The sequence below is a fragment of the Elephantulus edwardii genome, unplaced genomic scaffold (genome assembly GCF_000299155.1).
Source record: "Elephantulus edwardii isolate Elephantulus edwardi_28Jun2011 unplaced genomic scaffold, EleEdw1.0 scaffold00080, whole genome shotgun sequence".
Lineage (NCBI taxonomy): Eukaryota > Metazoa > Chordata > Mammalia > Macroscelidea > Macroscelididae > Elephantulus > Elephantulus edwardii.
In genome coordinates, this window is record NW_006399830.1 from 7,505,392 (window position 1) to 7,525,209 (window position 19,818).

General features: G+C 49.6%; 1 protein-coding gene across 1 annotated transcript in view; it reads right to left on the bottom strand.

Moving 5' to 3' along the window:
* Positions 1 to 19,818, bottom strand: part of WBSCR17 (Williams-Beuren syndrome chromosome region 17) — a 447,264-nt gene that overhangs the window by 64,625 nt on the left and 362,821 nt on the right. Inside the window, exon 6 of the mRNA XM_006889663.1 lies at positions 15,505 to 15,622. Within this exon, the coding sequence (XP_006889725.1) occupies positions 15,505 to 15,622 (118 nt within the window). The remainder of the gene's footprint in view (positions 1 to 15,504; positions 15,623 to 19,818) is intronic.

Genomic DNA, 19,818 nt, shown 5'->3' on the forward strand with positions numbered 1-19,818 from the left:
ATCTGAGTGAACACACTTCTAGGTGCTTCTGGCTCTGACATCTTCTAGCTGAGGCCTCGGGCATCAGGAAACAGACACAAATGGGCCCCGCTGTGCTGCCCGCCTGCACTCACCGGTACAGAAAACCACCGCCGTCATCAAGTCCATTATGATGCAAGTGACAGGTCTGACAGAGCAGAGCTGGCTCTGCAGGGCTTCCCTGGCTGTGGCCACTGGACAGCAGGTCGCCAGGCCTTTCTTCTGTGTGGTCACTGGGTGGATCAAACCTCCAAGCTGCATGTTAGCATCAAACGCAAGTCACCTGTACCCCACAGGGGGCCCGTGTCCACAGGGGAGAGAATGAAACCACTGTTGTTCTTTCAGTCTTAACATTCAGGGTGACTGGCCATGTGTGTAGAAACGGGCCACTGACTGCCCTCAAGTCCATCTGACTCCTTCGCCAATCCTGGAATCAAGCAGCCTCGCCTCACACTGCCCTGCCCAGACCCATTTCTGTCCACTCGATTCCAACTCATCACGACCCTACAAGACACAGCAGAATCGCCCCACAGCGTTTCCGAGGCTGTAAATCTTTATAGAAGCAGCGTGTCCATCCTTACCCCCTGGACTAGTGAGTGGATTCGAACTGCTGACCTTCTGGTAAGCAGCCTAATGCATATGGAGCATAAATCTCTGTCTATTGTAACAGCTGTATGGAGTCTTTCAGAGCTACCCAGCTCTTTATGTCACCTTCCTGACACTCCTTCAGGCCACTGTTTCACCCCTGTACCCCATTCTCAGGTCCCTCGAACCCTAAGAGTCCCCGACCCTAGTGTGCCTCTCGGCTTAGTTACTTCTGACAACTTTCCACATGGAAACAAACAAAACCCCTAGGCTGCTGCCACTGAGTCACCGGGGGATCAGGGAGACCTCCCCCATCACACTGCCCAGGCTGAAAATCTGAACACAGCTCGATGCTTCCTCTTCCTCCCTTAGAGCGCCTGGTGGATTTGAACCTGTGACCTTTCAGGCCCCAGTGCAATGCATATCCTCCTACATTACTGGCTTCTTAACCTTCCAAAAGCATCTCCAAACACCCCACAGCCATTGCTGAGTTCAGCAGAAACGGTAGGTTTGCAGAGTGAGCAAAAAAGAAAAGAGACCGTGGTGTGTGTCGAGGGAGGGGTGGGGGGAAAACACAAAAGGGAAATGAAGGCCTCCCCCCTGGAGCTGCACATCCTGTTGGCCCCTCTCCCGTCCGGAGAATGGCCCTTTGTGAGCCAGTACATGGTTGTTCTCGTAGGAGGAGCGGAATTGGAGTGTGTCTCACCAAGAGGTTGGAAAAGAGGATAAATGTAGGCTTGGAAAACTACGCAAGGCTTTAATTCTTTCCATTTTTGTCACACAGTGCAAAGGCGGTCGCAGCTCTGAGCTTGAGTACTTGAAAATTTATGGAGTTGTCAAATGCACAATGTATTTATTCCCCTTTTACATTTAAAAAAAAAAAGAAGAGAGAGAAAGAGAGGAAATTAATTACAAGCTGGCCAGATGTGGCACCAGTGTATTTTCTGTAAAGCCGTGCAGGGCTTTGTGAGCTTACCATGTGGACAGTGTCCCCACCTGCGGCCATCTGTACAGGTATGAGCAGTGACCCCAAACCTGAGGGCACCCCTGGCAAGTCCTCCCACCATATTTCCACTCTCCCTTCTTGGTCTCAAGCTAATGCTTTAAACGAGAGTTTCCCCAAGGACTGGGTTGTGTCTGCCAACGTATACACAGATACTCTTAAAATGTGCAGGAGGTTCTGGTGGTGCAGTTGACAGGCAGCTGTGCTGTAACCCAAAGGCAGCACAACTCTGGTGGTTCGAATCCACCAGTGGCCCCAAGGGAGAAAGATGGGCATCTCTACGTGTGCAATGCACAGCCTCCTGAAATCCCAGCAGGAGCTCAGCTACGAGTAGGCTCCGACCTGAAGGCGATGTGTGAGTGAGAGACACTCAAGGGCCAGGTACAGAGCTCAGGGCCCCTGGGCCCGAAGCAGCTGGTTAAGTGTCGCCTCCTGCCTTGCTGTCTAGTTGTGGAGTGAATCCCAACCCACGTGATCCTCAGGCGCAGAGCAGAGGTGTGCCACACGCTGCCGCCTGCGACCTTTCGGGAGCTGGTTGCCAGGTTTGCCTTCCGAGGCCCCTCCTGCTGTTCTTCATGCTATCACATTCGAACTAGCCCATGGCTGACCCTCCAGCGGGTTTTCAGAGGCAGTAAATCGCATGAGGGCAGATTCTCCATCATTTTCCGCACGGAGCAGCTGGTGGATTCAAACCCTGTCCTTTGGGGGATTGCAGCACAACTTTTTACCAGTAGGCCCGCAGAGCCCTCCGGGTGGGTTCTAACCACCACACTGTCGGCTAGTAGTTGAACATTTTGTGTTTTTAATCACCCAGGGACTTCTGGGTGATAACATTAATTACAGTTGATTGAGTAAATTCCAGTTCAGAGCAACCTCATGGGAACGAGAGGAGGACTGTTCCTCAGGGTCTCCCCGCCCTCGTATACAGTTCACCAGGCTTTGCCCTCAAGGGGCCGAGAGGACCATACAGGCCACTTTTCCATCAGGAGTGAGCATGATCACCGCCCAGGGGAGAGCAGGGGAGACAACAACACGCACCAGACAGCATCCGACAGACACAGGACATCACGGGGCATCAGCTGGCTGCCATCCTTCGACAGCCAGCCCCTGGGGGCCATAATGGACCACCTTCCTGTGGAAAGCAGAACTGCCACCACCTGTGGTCCCTGAGCGCACTTTGACTCAAAGTGACCCAACATAGGTCAACATGAAAGTAAGCTCCACGGAGCTTTCAGGGATTACTTTTTTAGACGTGGATCACCAGGCCTTTCTTCCAAGGTGCCCCTGGGGGGACGTAAACCACCAGCCCTTGGGTAGCAGCCGAGCGTGTTGGCTATTTGGCCAATCTGGGGATGGCTGACGGCAGCACCCCTGAAATGGTCAGCACTGGCCATGTCCAGGAGGATGTCTGCAGGAAGAGCATGCTGACTGTGAAAATGGTTTCTACGTCAACTTCCACCCACCCCAGGACCCCGGAGGTCATCCTCCCTGGCTTGGTGATCAGCTTACAAGGAATCAGGAAAGTGAACGTGAGCCTGGGGTGGGGGTGGGGGGCGGGGACACACTGATCCTGAGTCCCCACCCTACAGAAACTGGGACAAGTGACAAGCAACACAGCAGGATGCCACCTTCCGGTCCCCTGGCCCAGAAACTCCGAGCCATGAATCACCCGGATCATGGCTGTCCCAACCAGAGTGGATGGTGTAAATTCAGGCTCGCATTTATAGAGGATCAAATTATTGCTTTATTCCCAGGGAGATGAATGAGAGTGACAGACTTTTTGGAGTTGTAAAAATAGATGGAAGCTCCTTGTAAAATAACTCAGAGACGCTGACAACAATTTATGATAGATCTGGCAGGCTGGGAGCAGGCGAGGGGAATTCCAAACAGAATCCCACACTGTTTTCCAAGGGGGAGAGTAAATGGTTTGGCTATTATGATAATACATTTCATCACAGCGAATAGATCTCCCCTTAACAGAAGTACATCAGGCACCATTTAGAAAAGCACCCACATTGCACTTCTGTTTCTGGAGCTGTATGTTAGACATAAATATCACACAATTTATGGTTGAGGAAATCCAATTTCATGCTGTTTCAAACACATTTCTATTTATTACATAAGTGTAGTTCCCTGTATATGAGTGCAGTACATGAAATACGCATGTACTTATGGCCTGGATCTGTGTGAAGCTGGAGGCGCTGTGAAGGCTGCAGGACTCCTGCGAGTCAGAATCCATGTGCTGAAAGCGGGGTTCGGGTCGGTGCATTTGTTCTGTGACTGCTGTATTTATTAGAAATGAAATTATTTTATGGTGTGATGATCTCCTCCGGTGCATTTTACAGCCTCAAAAACCCTGCTGAAGGGTCGCTGTGAGATGGTTCCAACTTAGTGACAGTGACCTGACTAACATCTCAGGCTGCGAAGTGAAAGGTCAGAGGTTTGAATCCACCAGCTGCTCAGGGAAACAAAGCTGGGCGTCCCCTCTCATCGACTTGGAGCCTCTGAAGCCCTGCGCAGGGTCACTGTGGGTCAGAGTCAGCTCAGGACAATGGTCTTGTTTTTTGAATCACATAACATAGGACCCTGATGGCACGGTGGTTGATACACTCAATGTCTAATCAAAAAGTTGAGGGTTCAAACTCAGCAGCCACTGTAACAGAGAAAGACGTGGCATTCAGCTTCGGTGGAGGGTTGGAGCTGTGTCAGTCCCACGGGGCAGGGCTCTATCCTCTATGGTCACTACAAGTCAGAACTGACTCCAGGACAGAGGAGATGCTGTTGCTGGATTTAGTACATGTGAACAACACCCTGGGTACTGCTGACATGATCACTGTGTAATCCACGTGCTGTCCTGACTTCCCCCATGTGGGGGAGAAGAGGTCATCTGTCTGCGGAGATCAACACGCCAGGTGACCAGTGTGGTCCTCTGTCTGCAGGGATCAACACACCCGGCAACCAGTGCGATGAAGGCCCCTAAGAGCTTTCTCACGGGCAGGTTCGGGTCGGGTTCTGGCTCTGCTAAGTCCTCAAGTAAACCAAGTTCAACATCACCATCTGTAGAATGTGATCAACAACCATAAATCCTCAGCATTCCTGAAAGACCTGCTGGTGAGGGTCCATGGTGGACGTATTCTTCAGTGCACCAGGAACTTTCTGGAATGATGGCTTCTGAGAGCTGCTTCATAGGGGTGTGAACAACTGGGAAACTGATTGGAATGATGAATGACGGCCCTGGCGACCTGATGCTTCTCTAACAGAAAAACACACAGAAGTGACTCCTCTCACAACTGAGGAGGTGAGAAGTCCAAATACAGAATGGCTGCGCGAGAGACCCAGCGTTCCCTGGAGACCTGCATGTCTCCTGGGCTTCCCTGATGTCGGGTATTTTCAACACACAGAAGCCTGGGTCCAAAATGATGCCCTCTGCTCCTGGAGATCAGTCCTTATGAGGCCCCTCACACTTCCCCCCCCACCTTTGTTCTCATTGATATGTGCCATCGAGACACTGACACACAGCTGACCCTCCAGGGGACTGTCAGAGGCTGTACACTGCACGGGAGGAGACTGCTCATCTTTTTCCTTTGGAGAAGCTGGTGGATTTGAACTGTGTGCCTTTGGGTTGGCAGTGCACCTCCTTATCAATAAGCCACCTGATAAAAATGTATTCAATTCCACACCTAGGGTAAGTCCTGTTACACATTATTAGGTCTGAAAAGGGTTTAGAGAATGTTGCACCCTGAACTCTCCCAGAACTGCTTGGCTCACCAGATGATGGAGGGTCATAATATGTGCATGTATTTTTTTGGGGGGACACAACTCAACCCACAACTCCTGAGTATCATGCCTGTCACTGTACCAAACTGTACACAGCTCAACACAATGTGTGCAGAGAAGCAGTCTAGACAGCGACAGGATTCAGGAGGATGCCAGGGGCTCAGGGGGACAGGAGGAAGGGAGAAGAGACGAAGCACATGGCACTCTCTAAGAGAAGTGAAGTTATTCTGCATGATTGTAAAAGTTGCTCCTTGGAGGCAAGGATTTTGACGCTCTGTCTCACATACTTTGGGCATGTTGCCAGGAGGAACCAGTCCTTGGAGAGGGCCATCATGCTTGGAAGGGCAGAGGGACAGCACGGGAGAGGGAGACCCTGGATGAGATGGACTGACACAGTCATTGGAGTAATGGGGATAGTTGTGTTGGAGGCAGCGAGATTGGCTCAGCAGAGGGCAGGGTTCAGAGATGTTGTGTATAAGGTCGCTATGAGTCCCAGGTGACTTGACAGCACATAACATCAACATACGGCACTGTACACCTGCAAAATCCCAAAGAGCTGTGCATCATGAGTGATTCCACTGCCCTGGGGTCCATTCCCACTCATAGGGACCTCACAGAAGAGTAGAATCACCCCCAAGGTTTCCGAGGACCTAACTCTTTAAGGAGAAGGCTTCTGCGTTCTCTCATTGAGGGGCTGGTGGGTTTGAGCCACTGACAGTTTGGTTAGCAGCTCACATTTCACCCACTACATTATCAGGGCTTCTTTTAAAAGAAAGCACCAGCTTTAGTCATTACAATATATCAATTTTGGTACATTAATTACAACAGACCTGCCACACTGATGCAAGAGGTTAATTATAGGCGAAACAATGTATAGAGAAAGTGACTGTCGTGGTTGGTGGGAGGGCTATGGGAACTCTTATATGCTGTGAAGTTTTTCTATAAACCTAAAATTGCTCTAAAAATATTCATTATTTTAAAATATATGTATGTACAGAGGAGAATGGAGAAAATAATGACTACAATGAATTTAAAGACAAAATGTATTTCAAATAAAAACAGTTACTAGAACACACACACACACACACACACACACACATACACTCTCTCTCTCACTGGTCATCCCTGGAGGTTGCCATGGCACCACCTCACTATTCTACAAATGTTTAAACAAAAGGGTAGAACCAGGCAATTATGTTGCCTTCCTCATCTGCACAGGATTTCAGTGCACCCAAAGAATTCGTGGGGGAAGTTCCTTTTTAACATAAGATTGCAACTTATAAATACAGAATGACTGTAGAATTTCAAAAACACCCTTTTCTAGCTTGGAACGAAGCAACGGGGTGAGGTAAAGAGCCCACACAGCCAATTAGGGAACAGCAGACGGAGCACTGAGAATGGGAGGAGGAGGCCAGAGCCACTGTCGTGTCTTGACATCAACTCTTAAAAGTGAGACAACCAGACATGGTGCATTTCCTGATGTAACAGGAAGCCTGTGTTGTTGTTATTATGTGCTGCCAAGTCAGCCACAAATCATACATAGCAACTGTATGCGAACCAGTCTCTCCACCTCTGACACACTTGAACCCATTGCCACAATCACTGTTTCAGTCCATCTCATTGAGGGTCTTCCTCTCTTGGACTGACCTTCCAAGCAGGATGTCTTCTCCAAGGTCTGGCCCCTCCTGACAACATGTCCAGAGTCTCTGGGACAGAGTTTCCCTATCCTTGCCTCCAAAGAACACCCCGGTTTCACTCTCTCCACGTCAGACCTATTTGCTCTCCCGGCAGCCGAGGGGACAGATCTTCAGTACTCTGCTCCAACCACCACTCAAAGGCACGGGTTCATCTTCTGTCATTCTTAGTCAATGTCCAGCTCTCTGATGCACTGGTGCATTATTTTATAATAATTATTATTATTCATTTTAATGAAAGTTTACAGAGACTTAGGGTTTCCAGTCATTCATAGTTGCACTTTTCTCCCCGCTCACCTCCTCCACCCCAATTCATTCTTCTCCTTGAACAGTAAAACTCTTTCATTGTTATGCAATCTCTCCCCCCAAGTCCACTCCACTATGCAGCCTTCACTCTGGATTCCTGTCATGCCAATAATACCTAATCATATATTCCTTTTAGACAGTTCTCTCCCTCATTATTGCATTGCTGGCTACACACTGAAAGACAGACAAGGACTCAAGCTGATGGAAGACGACTCAGTGCCTTCAAGATGTGGTGTTGGAGAAGAGTGGTGAATACCGCACAGTCTGGTAAGAGAACAAACGGGAAGCTTAGAGCACCACTTCCAGGTGGAGGGACAGTGCTGGGGAGAAAGAGCCCAGGTGAGAAGGATTTACACAGTAACTGGAGTAATGCGGTGTGTCTGAGACCATGAGATTGGCTCAGGATAGAGCAGGGTTCAGAGCTACTGTACAGAGGGTTGCTATGAGTTGCAGGTGACTCGATGGCACATAACAACACTTCCTTTACATAGGAAAGGAAGGAAAGAAGGAGAAGTGATGGGGGGGAATAAAGAGAGAAGGAAGGCAGAAAATAAGAGGGGAAGGAAAGAGGGAGGGGAGAAGTGGGAAAATTGAGTCTTAGAATTAAACTCCAACCATGGTTTCAGCGCAGCGAAGCTGGTGGGGACGGGGCGGGCTCAGACAGCTTCTCGTTCTGTCGTGTGCAGGGCTCGTATGAATCGGAGCTGGTTCAATGGCACCTAACAACAACAATTAGAGCTTCTAGATCTAATTACAGTTGAGACAAAATAGCGATTGGAGGAACATGCTGAAGACATCAAGATGAATCCATCTGCCAAGTCCAGATGGAGAACATTTTAGGGGACAAATGACCTAGTTTCGTCAGCGAATAAATCGCATGAAAATGAAAACAGGGCGGGGAAGTGTCACGAAGGAGGCGAAAGTACGCCAACCTCAGTTCACGCAGGTACTGTGTCTGAACAAAGAATATTTTCAGGAAATCTGCTGGAGATTTTTGCTAAGTACTGGGTAGTGAATTGTGTTATGTTATGTTATGTTATTTTATGTTATATTATGTTATGTTACGTGAGCTCCACTGTCTTAGTGGTAAGGAGTTGTGCTGCCAACCCAAAGGCACTCAGTTCAAATCCACCAGATTCTCTGTGGGGAAAAGATGGTCAATCTCCTCTGTCATTTACAGCCTCTGAAAAGCCTGCTGGAGGACTAGCTCCAGGTCAGCTCTGACTCCAATGCATATAACAATGACAACAATGACAAACCTTTTAAAATATATTGAATATACTTGTATTGAATATTTAATAGTACTGGATTTTTTTTAATAAAAATATTGGACATGGGCTTACAGAAGGACAAACACATCTGTCTTGTAAGAAGCCGGAGCAGAGTGCTCCCTAGAAGCAAGGACGGCGTGGCTTTATCTTACACATTTTGTAAATGTCAGGATGGGCCAGGCCCTGGAGAAAGACAAATGTTTGCTAGGAGTTGGCGTTAAACCCACAGCACCTAACAGCCAGTGTTATGCTGGAGTCCCTGCACGGTGCAAATGCTCACACTCTCAGCTACTAACTGAAAGGTTAGAGGTTCAGGGCCACCGAGAGGCCCCTCGGAAGAAAGGCCTGGAGTTCTAGTTCCCAAAGAGCCCAGCTCGGGGAAACCCTGCAGGGTGGGGTTCCGCTCTGACACACATGGGGGCGCTGTGACTCAGCGCCGACGCCCCAGCCACAGTGCTGAACTGGCAGGCGCTCTGCTGTGCTTAGAATATTTTGTTTGTTTTTTTCTTTTAAAAAGCCTTCATTTGTTGAAAATGCACACAGAAGTACTTAATGGGAGGATGATAAGATGTCTGGGGTTTGTTTTAAAAGCTGAGAAGCAGGAGCTAAAAAAAAACCCCCAAAAACTCAAAGCAAGATGTTAACACGTGTTGACGCTGAATGAGTACACGTGGATTCATGACCTTATTACAGACATTAAAGTCACCTTTACTATTTGGAAGCAGGAGTGGCATCCACTTCCTGAACAACATGCCTCCACAAACTCTATGAACTTGGATAAATGTCCACAGTTGTAGAGGGGCTTGAGGCCTTTTGTTCATAGGGTCGCTATGAGTCGTGCTGGACTTAAAGACAATCAACAACAAAGTCATCTTACTCTCCAGCGGATCCCATAGCTCTGACTGGCTTCTGAACGAGGCTGGAGGGAGGCGTTTGCACATTCTGGGTCTACTATGCGTATGCACATTGTGTTTGTGTGTTTGCATGTTACACTTGTGTGTATGTGCGCACATTCCCTGTTAAAAAGCCAAGATGTCCCCTCGAGGACAGAGGTGCAGCTGTGTGTGTGTGTGTGTGTGTATGTAAAGTTTGTGTGTATGTGCGCACATTCCCTGTTAAAAAGCCAAGATGTCCCCTCGAGGACAGAGGTGCAGCTGTGTGTGTGTGTGTGTGTGTGTGTGTAAAGTTTGGGTACCACACAGACTGAAGCGCTGGTGACTTTGAATGGTGGTGAGGGGGAGAGCACAGAACAGACCACAGCCAGCCAGAGCAATGAAGAAAAGCAGGCAGAATGTTCCCCAGGAGTAAAGATGGCAGGACGTCCTCTCCTACGCCTTGGGGATGCTATCGGGAGGGACCGGTCCCTGGAGAGGGACGTGCACTTGGTCCAGCAGAGGATCCAAGAACAAGGGGGAAGAGGAGGACTTCCATTGAGGTGGGCTGGCACCATGGCCTCCACTGCGGGCTTCCGCACAGCAGCCATGGACAGGACGGGGCAGGGCTGGGCAGAGCTTCCTTCCGTTTTGCTGTCAGTCAGGGTCAGGACATCTCAGGAGGGGCCAGTCATGGAACAGGACCATGTATGGAAAGGTGGAAGGTCAGAAAAGGAGAGACCCCCTTCCAGGAGAGAGACTGACAGTGCTGATGCCCCCTTTTCCCTGCCTCTGGGGTCAGCTCTGCCCACGCACCATTACCACCATCCCCACCCTACAGCCCAGCAGAATCTCACACCCAGGAGTGCACACGGGTGTGCATCTGTACACACACGTGTGTGTTTTCAGCTTTATTCATATACTAATCATCTCTCTTCTTTAAAAGAACTGGGACACGTTGTGATGTTGTGCTGGGTGCCAACCAGTCGCTCTCAATTCACAGGGACTCTAAGCACCAGGTGAGAACCTTTCCGATCCTGCACCGCCCTTACGATCCTCGCCACACCCAGGCTCACGGCCAGTCCATCCACTGAGGGTTCTCCTCTCTTGGACTGACACTACGATTCCAAGCGTATCTTTTCCCAAACACTGGCGCCTTCTGACAACACGCACAGTGTGTGAGACAGAACGTCTGCATCCTTTGTCAACCACCATTACGATATCAAATGAGATCAGACACACTGACGACAGTGAGGATGGCGCAGGGTCGGGCCAGGCTTCGGTCTGTGGTACTTGGGTCACAATGAGGCAGAACTGATTCTGCAGCACCTCACACCCCCGCCATCGGCCTGGAGAAGCTGTTCCCACGAACTCTCTCCTGTTCCTCCCGGCACTGCCACCACATTCCGCCCGTCTGATGCTGAGCATGGAAGCCCGGAGACCAAGGCACTCCCACAGACACTCCCTTACATGGGGCCAGTCAGCGGGGGACTTAGGGGGTCTCCCCATCACTCCACAGGAGGGGCCTTGGGGCAGCTGCGTGAACTACTGTGCTGGATGAGGATGCAAGGAATCCACATTAAAGCTGAAGACAACCCTGATGAAGCAGAAGTCAAGAGACCTTCCGTGTGACGACAGAGCAGAACTGGCTCCATGGGTTTTTCTTTTTTTGCAGAAGCTGAGTGCCAGGCCTTTCTTCCTCTTCACCACTGGGTAAGTCTGAACTGCCAACCTTCACGTTAATATTCAAGCACAAACTGCGTATGCTTCTGCGGAACAGCAGCCACTGAAGGCCTGTCGGGCACAGTCCCGCCCTGCCACGCACGGGGAAGCCACTCAAGGCAGCAGGCTTGGTTTGGGGCTTTTGAGGGCAGAGAGAGCAGGAAGAAGGTCTGTCAGATGTGCCAGTGAGGACTTCCCCAAGGCCGGAGGGTCTGAGTCTGTCCTCCTATTGTCTCCCCCGGGAAAGGATGCCCCCCAGGACTCCACAGTCCTGTGCATCCCAGTTTCCTATGAGACTTCCCCCCAGATCGACTGGCAGTGGAGCAAACCGATTTCAGATCATCTCAAAGTAATCTGTTCTCCTCTAGGAGAATTTTTTTTCTCTCTTGTGACATTCAGACATGATACTATGTCTCACTAATAGTTTCTGATTAGTATTGCCTAGAACAAGATGAAACCTTTCAACTTCTAATCTCATTTATTTTCTTGGTCTTGGAAAGCCTTTTCCCCCTGCCTCCTATCTCAGTGTATCGATTGTTTTGGTCACAAGCAAGTTGTCTTTCATTCAAGGAACATTCCTGGTGTTAACATTACTGTTCTGTTTCCAGAACCTTTAGTAAGACTTTGTATGCCAGTGATACAACTTTATTTACTGGAAGAGGAATTAAAAAGTAACAACTATATCATCAGGTAGGTAGGAAGACTAAGGCAGGATCTGTTTTCACTGGAAGGAAAGTTGGCAAGAAAATACTTTCATTATCTTTCATATTACAATTTTTCTATTAACTAAAGCATATGCTACTGTATAATTACTTATAGGTTAATCAGCCAATCATCATACACAGAAGAGGCAGTTGTTGTTGTTATGTGCCATCGAGTTGCCTGCAACTCATAGCAACCCTATGTACAAGAGCCCTAAGCCCTGCTCTATCCTGTGCCAACCTCACCATCTCTGACACACTCACTCCCACCACCCCAATCACAGAATCGATCCATCTCATCGAGGGTCTTCCTCTCCTGCGCTGTCCCTCCACTCTCCCAAACATGATGTCCCTCTCCAAGGACCAGTCCCTCCTTGCAACACGCCCAAATATGTCAGACGAAGCTTCCGAATCCTGGACTCCAAGGAGCATTCTGGCTTCACCCTCTCCAGGACAAGCCTGTTTGTTCTCCTAGCAGTCCATGGTATATTCAACACTCTCCTCCAGTCCCACAGCTCAAAGGCATCAATTCTCTTTCTGTCATCCCTTGTCATTGTCCAACTCTCCGATGCAATTGTGAAGACTATAGCCCAGATCAGGTGCAAATCTCCTACCAACAAGCTCTTTAAAGTGCTAAAGACCAAGGATGCCACTTTAAGACTAAGGTGTGTCTGATGCAAACCACAGTATTTTCAATAGCTTCAAACGCTTGTGAAAGTTGGACAATGAATAAGGATGACAGAGGAGTAACTGACACCTCTGAACTGTGGTGGTGGAGTAGTGGATATGCCATGGACTGCCAAGAGCACAAAGACGGCCGTGTCAGAAGAAGGGCAGTGAGTGGGTTCTTTAGCAGAAAGGATGGAGGTTTCACCCCACGTACTTTGGGCAAGTTGGCAGGAGGGGTCAGTCATGGAAAAGGACATCATGCTTGGAAAGGTGGGAAGTCAGAGGAGGAGGGACCACTGTCCAGGAGAGAGACTGACACAACGCTAACTGCCCCCTCTCCCCCTCTCCCTTCCTCGAGGGTCAGCTCTGCCCACGCTCCATTACCACCACCACCAGCACCCTACAGCCTGGCAGAATCTCGCACCCAGACCTTCTCACCAGGTCTCTGCAGAGCAGACACACTGCAAGAATGCAGAGAGGAATGAGTGTCCGCCTCCTGCACGTCTGAGCCACAAACATCACTGGCACTGTGTTCTTTCTGCCCAGGACGTGGTATCTATGGCTCTACGAAGATGACGCGCACGTGGTGGACGCAGCAACCCGGGGGATACAGCAGAGTCTCATCATTTGAAGATTCTCTCTGTGACTTCTCATATTCATAAACATTCATTTGCAGCCCCTTCTCTGAGGCCTGTGATGTTTTTGTGGTCAGCTTCAGACATGTGCACGCCAGAGAAAATGTGGGTCACCCGCCCATACGCTCCAGCTGAGGCCCCCACACAGGTGTTCTTTTCACAGTCTGTGAGCTTCACGGATACTGAGTCTTCTACAAATTGAATGTTCGTGACAACTCTTCCTCAAGCAGGCATATCACTGACAGTTTTTCAACACGGGCTCAATTCAGGCCTCCGTGTCACAGTGTGGTCATCCGACAAATAGTTGGGAGCTTTTTCCACCAAGCTATTGCACATGTGAGTTGTACTGTCAACCCAAAGGCAAGTGGTTCAAATCCACCATGGCTCCAAGGGAGAAGGATGGGCTATCTCTTCCTGTGGGATTTACAGCCTCTGAAAACCTGCTGGATGGGGCAGCTACGAGATTATTCTGACTCAGCAGCATATAGCAGCAGCAACAACAACAACAACTGCACACTTCGGGAACTCTGTGGTGCAGACTGTAGGGAGTAGTGCCGCGGACCCAAAGGCCATGTCTCCCTGGCAGCTGGAATCCACTCACGGCTTCTTGGGAGACAGAAGAACAAACTCTTACCGCAGGGTTTACGGGCTCAGAATCCTGTTGGCTATGAGTCAGCTGTGACTGACCAACAATGAGGCTGAGTTTTTTCTGTTTCACTGCAGACTTAACAGACCTCCAAGCCCCACGCATCACGGTGATTTGACCCCCTCCAGTGCCTTTCACAGGGTACCAATCTTCACAGGCGGAGAATGCCCATCTTTCTCTTGCAGGTAGAGATTATCTCATCAGACCCACTGCTGCCAAGTCTACCTGCCACACAGCGACTCTCCACTGGGTTTCTGGGGCTTAAGCCCTTGTGAGTGGGGCCTGTCCATCTTGTTCTCTGCCCATCTGGAAAGATGGTGGATTTGAACCACTGACTTTCTGTTTAACAGTGCAACAGGTAACACCCCACACGGCTAGTGCTCTTCTGGGGTGCTTTTATCGTTGCTGCTAGGTGCCATCAGGTCAACTTGACCTACAGTGACCTTATGAATGATGTTCTGAACCTCACCCTGTCCTGCGCCAGGACACCATCTCTGTCCAGGCCAGAGCCTGTTGTTAGATTCACTGTGACAATCCATCCTGGTGAGGGTCTTCCTCTCTTTCCCTGACCCTCCACCTTTCTGAATATATAGAGGGTATCTGTGCAGCTTAAAATGCCCCCAAGTACAGTTACTAAGGGCTGTCTTAGCTACCTAATCCTGAGAAGGCTAGACTGCGATGTGCTCTATGGAGACAATGACATATCCCAGATAAGCCTCATCTGTCACGAGTTCAATTCATCAGCACGGCACATGAGATGAGGTTTCCATTAGCAGAAGCACATGTAGGAAAAGGCTCTGTGTGACTGCTCGGTGGAGATGTTGTGACCAGAGGCTTCCAGGCACCTGGACAGGCATGTCGCCTGCAGCAACGGCTCCGTCTACGACTTAACTGTGGTCTATTCTGTGAGGAGCCCTGCTGACAACCAGAGTGTGCGTCTCTTTGGTGCTTTGAATCCACTAGCCATCCCAAAGCAGAAAGATGGACATTCCCCTCAGAAACCCAACGGAGGGTCAGCTATGAACCAGGTCCAACTCCATGGTAATGAGCTTGAATTTTCTGAGTTTAGACATGACAGTTGGTGAGAACCAACTGTAACTTCATTTTGAGAAACATTTAAGGTGAGAATTACACTGGGCAGGACTGGAAACCAGACTCTGGCTAATTTGCAACTGGGTCACCAGGTCACGGGACAAACGGTGTACCTTCTCTTCATCTAAGTCTCCCCCTCTCTAAGGAGCCCTAGCAAATGGCTCAACATTCCTTAGGAGGAGGGTAAAGGTACCGACCATACACCAGCTATCTGCTGTTAGCTGCCACTATCTTCATTTTCCACGCACAGGGACCCCGATGACAGAGCAACACTGTCCAGGAGGGTTTCCTAGGCCATCAGTTTTACAGCCAGTTACCAGGTCTTTTCTTCTGTGGAGTCATTCAGTGGAATCGAACCGCCTTCCTTTCCCTCAGCAGTCAAGCATTTAACCATTTGCACCACCAGGGATTCCAGATCGGCAACAAGAAACTTTAAGTATACACCAAAGAGGACTTAGCAGCTCTGCTCACAGACATGGAGGAACCAGGGGGCAAGAGGGCCATGTTACCAACCTTGATTCCAAGCTCTATGTTTTCTCCTCCATACACGTCCATCCCGGGATCGAGAAGGCCAATTTCACCAAAGAACTTCCTGTTGACCACGAAGGAGCAGCCGATCATGGCGGGCGTCCTGCAGGGAAGAGAGAAGTTAAGTCATTCCGGCAGAGCACTGGTCCGAGGCAGGAGTGTGGTTTCTACCTCGGCAAATCACATCATTTCCCTGAAGACCATCCATCCCCATGACCCATCTCTCCACAGAGGCACCTTCTGGTTTCAGGAGAAGCAGAGGATCCTAAACTAGCAGGAGAAAACCAGCTCCTTCACAGACTAGAAAAGGACTCGTGTTCCATGGCAGATGGATGTGGCTGTGAACCCGAGACTCAGGCCCTTCATTCTACCGGGCTCATCGCTCTTCTGGTGACAGCTGTGTGACAGGAGGAGGGCCCAAGAGTGGTCTGACAGGAGCCAGGGAGAGAGGAACAAGATGCGTGTACTACTACCTCAGGGATGAAGAGAGCTTTAGTGTACTGTTAGGAGAAACTAGAGAAAGGAAGCTCAAACGGAATGGCTGGACCCGTAAAAGATAAAGTGCTCCTATAATTCATCATTAGGGACCTCTCCAAAGTGCTGAAGAGCAGTGGTGTCTCTCTGGAGACTAAGGTGCATCTGATACAGGCCCTGGTCTTCGCAATCACTTGTTATGCATCAGAGAGTTGGACAATGACCAAGGAGGATAGTAGGAGAATTGATGCTTTTGAGCTGTGGTGCTGGAGAAGAGTATTGAGAATACCATGGACTGCTAGGAAAACAAACAGATTTGTCCTGGAGAGGGTTAAACCGGGTGGCTCCTTGGAGGCAATGATTCTGAGGCTCCATCTAACATACTTTGGACATGTTGTGAGGAGAGACAGGTCCTTGGAGAAGGACATCATACTTGGGAGGGTGGAGGGACGGCGCAGGAGAGGAAGGCCCTCTATGAGGTGGATTGATTCAGTGACTGGGATAATTGGGATGGGAGTGTTGGAGACGGTGCGATTGGCACAGGACAGAGCGGAGTTTAGGGCTGCTGTACATAGGCTCGCTATGAGTTGCAGGCGACTTGACGGCACATAACAACAACAACAACATAATTCATCAAGGAAAAGAAAAGCAACTCAATCAAAAAAGGACAAATGGAACTGTCACTTTCCCAAAGACGATCTACGAACAGTCATAAACATGCGAGAAGATGCTTCAGGTCATTAATCATAACAAAATGATATCCTCGTTATGTTAACTCTTAGTGACCCTCTGGGATAGAGTAGGGAGGGTCTGTGGTGTTTCCAAATCTCTACGGAAGCAGACGGCCTCATCTTTCTTCCTTGAAGCAGCTGGTGAGTTTGAACAGCTGACCTTCAGGATAGCAGCCAAGTGCTTACCTATCACACTACTAATGTTAGTCATTAGAGAAATGCAAACCAAAACCACACTGAGGGTGTCACCTTCCCATCATTAGAAAGGCTGTGATTAAAGGAAAAGAGCAGATGTTGACGTGGATGTGAAGACACGGTAACCCTCATCCACGCAGGAGGAAAACACAACAGAAGATAGCAGTTGGGGCAAGCCAAATCCTGGGTCTGTACCCCCAAAGAAATGAATATAGGTGAAGCAAACAGGAAACTGGACACCGATGTGAACTGCAGCGTTTTTCACAGTAGCCAAAAGGCAGAAACATCCTAAATGCCCATTAGCAGATAAACAGATAAAAACTGGAGTACATTCGTATGTACAATGAACATTACTGAACTCATCTAATATCTAAAGATTATACTATTTATACTTTTCATGTATGTATTTATATAAAGATTACACTTCCTATATACAAAAAATTACACCAATTTTACTCTTTATCTAAAGATTAAAAAGGAGCTGTGGGGGTGTCTAGGGTGCTACGGAGCTGTGCTGCTAATCCAAAGGGGATGCTTCTCCGGGAGTTCGAATCCTCCAGTGAGAGAGAAAGATGGGCACTCTCCTCTGTGTGAGTTACAGCCTCTGAAAACTCACTGGCGGGTCAGCTACGATTGGTTCCAAGACAACGACAATGAGTTGGAGTTTTATAGAGCTAAATGAAGGGAGAGGGTCAATGAAGTCCTGATATAGGCTACAACATGTTAATATGCTTCATTGTTAAAGTAAAGGTTAGATGTTCACATCTACCTAGAAACACCCCAGAAGGCAGGCCTGGTGATTTACAACTTCCCCAAAAAATGAGACACAGAAAACCCTATGGGGTGCAATTCTACTGTAGCCCACACGGGGCTGTTACTGGGCACTGGCAGCTTGGACGTGAGCAGCACATTAAGACGTGAGCCACTCTGTCCAAGGGGATGAAGCTCGCTGGCTCTACATGCACCTGTACAGGGTGGCACCTGTGGACTGATGGAGAGAAGAGAGGGCTGTCCTGCCGTGCACAGTGGACGGCGGATCAGGGACATTTCCGTCGCACCGCCGGGGCGTCCCAGCCAGAGCTTCTCTCTAAGGCTGCAGGGAGCACCTGCACCGGCCATGTCTGTGCAGTGGACACCTGTCCCCTGCGGGTGAGGAGGTGCCACCCTATACCCCCCACCCTGGGACTGTAATGGCCTCACTGCCAGCCTTTCTCTCCTAGTGGGATGCCTCTCCAGCAAAGGTACTGTGTGAGTTCATGCCCCAGCCTCTCCTAAAAGGACCCCAGATAACAGAAAACCCATCCCAAACTCATCAGCGTTTTTGTTGGTTTTTTTTCTCTGAAAGTTGGTGTAGAGACACTGTCCTGGACCTGGAGGGCTCAGCCTCCATTTGCCCTGGGTGGGGTTAAGGGCTTACACTGGGCTCCTGACCTAAAGGTCTGCAGTTCCAGCGAGCTGAGCAGTGGAAAAAAGGCCTGTGAGGTTTTGTCATTCTTTTCTTTTTCTTTTCCTAGTGGTGTAGTTAGTAGCATGTTGTACTGTTAACCACAAGGTGGAGCCTCTCCGTGGTTCAAAAGCCAGCAATTCTCCAAGGGACAGAGTTGAGTAGTCTTCTCCCGTGGACATTCACAGCTTCAAGAAACACCGGGAGTCAGCATGGACTTGATGGCAGGAGTGAATGTGATAGGCAGGTAGACAGACACAAAGACAGACTGATTTTCTGGATGGCACAAACCATCTGAGCTCAGCTAGTAAAAATGCTATGATTTGAAGCCATCACCACGAGGCCTGGGCATTTACCTCTGTAAAGATTACAGCCGTGAACCCACTGTAGGGCAGTTCTCTGCAGCACCTGGGGCTACTGTGAACTGGAACAGGTGTGATGGCAAGAATGTGAGTGCGTGTGTCTCACTGTGTCTGTATCTATAGTTATATCTGGATCTGTATCTCTATCAGTTGTTTCTGTGTCTCTAGAGAACCCTAAGATACCAACCAAATTACTTTTTCTGGGGGAATAAAAAAAACCAAACCCAAACCGACTCTATCACACTGGCAGAAGCAGCAAGCTGCAAGGGGGAGGTGGGGCAGCCAGGCCAGGGCCCCAGGAGATGAGGAAACAGGGAGCTCCAGGCCCTGAGGACCAGCCCTGGGTGAGATGGGCCAGGAAGGGCGGGGCCAGGGCAGAGGCAGCCCTGGTGTTCATGCAGCTTTCCAGAGAGCAACTGCTGAGCACATCAAGAAATTCTGTTAAATTAGAGCAATCTCGCCCAAAGGCTCTGCTTACAGCCTGGAAATCTGCAACATTAACACGCATGTGTAATTAAGATCCTGCTCCACTTTGCATGCCTCCAAGGGCACCCTGGGAGCAGCCAGTTGGCAAACCCTATCTCAGCACTGGCTTCTGGTGCAGGAGTCTTGATTGTGTTTCTCAGAGGGTCCAGGCCCACTTGTGGGTCTTCAGGAAATGCAGAACCCTGGGTCCCCCCAGAACTGGTTCAGGAATGTGTATAAGTGGCAGCAGAACCTAAGGTGAGCTCATGGACAGAGCCTTCAACTCCAGGACAGGAAGGAAGAAGCCCTTCCTCAGCCCTCTGTCTGCCCAGGACCACTCACTGCAGGTGCCCCAGAGAAACCCTTCTGAGATGAGTGGGTGAAGCAGACTGAGGTGGGAGGAGGGGGCAGGACACTCCTCCTCGAAGGGCCCCACACAAGTTAACAAGTTAGCTGGAGGAAGGAGAAGCCAACACAGCAGAGGGGAGGATTCTGCTGGTGTAGGAAAGAGGGGAGATGAGGGATGGATGGTGGGGGGAGAAGGGGGATAGGGAGAAAGGGAAGACCAGAGACAAGGGAGGAGAGAGGATGAGGGGGAAGAAGGAGGGAGGGGGAGGGAAGGAAAAGG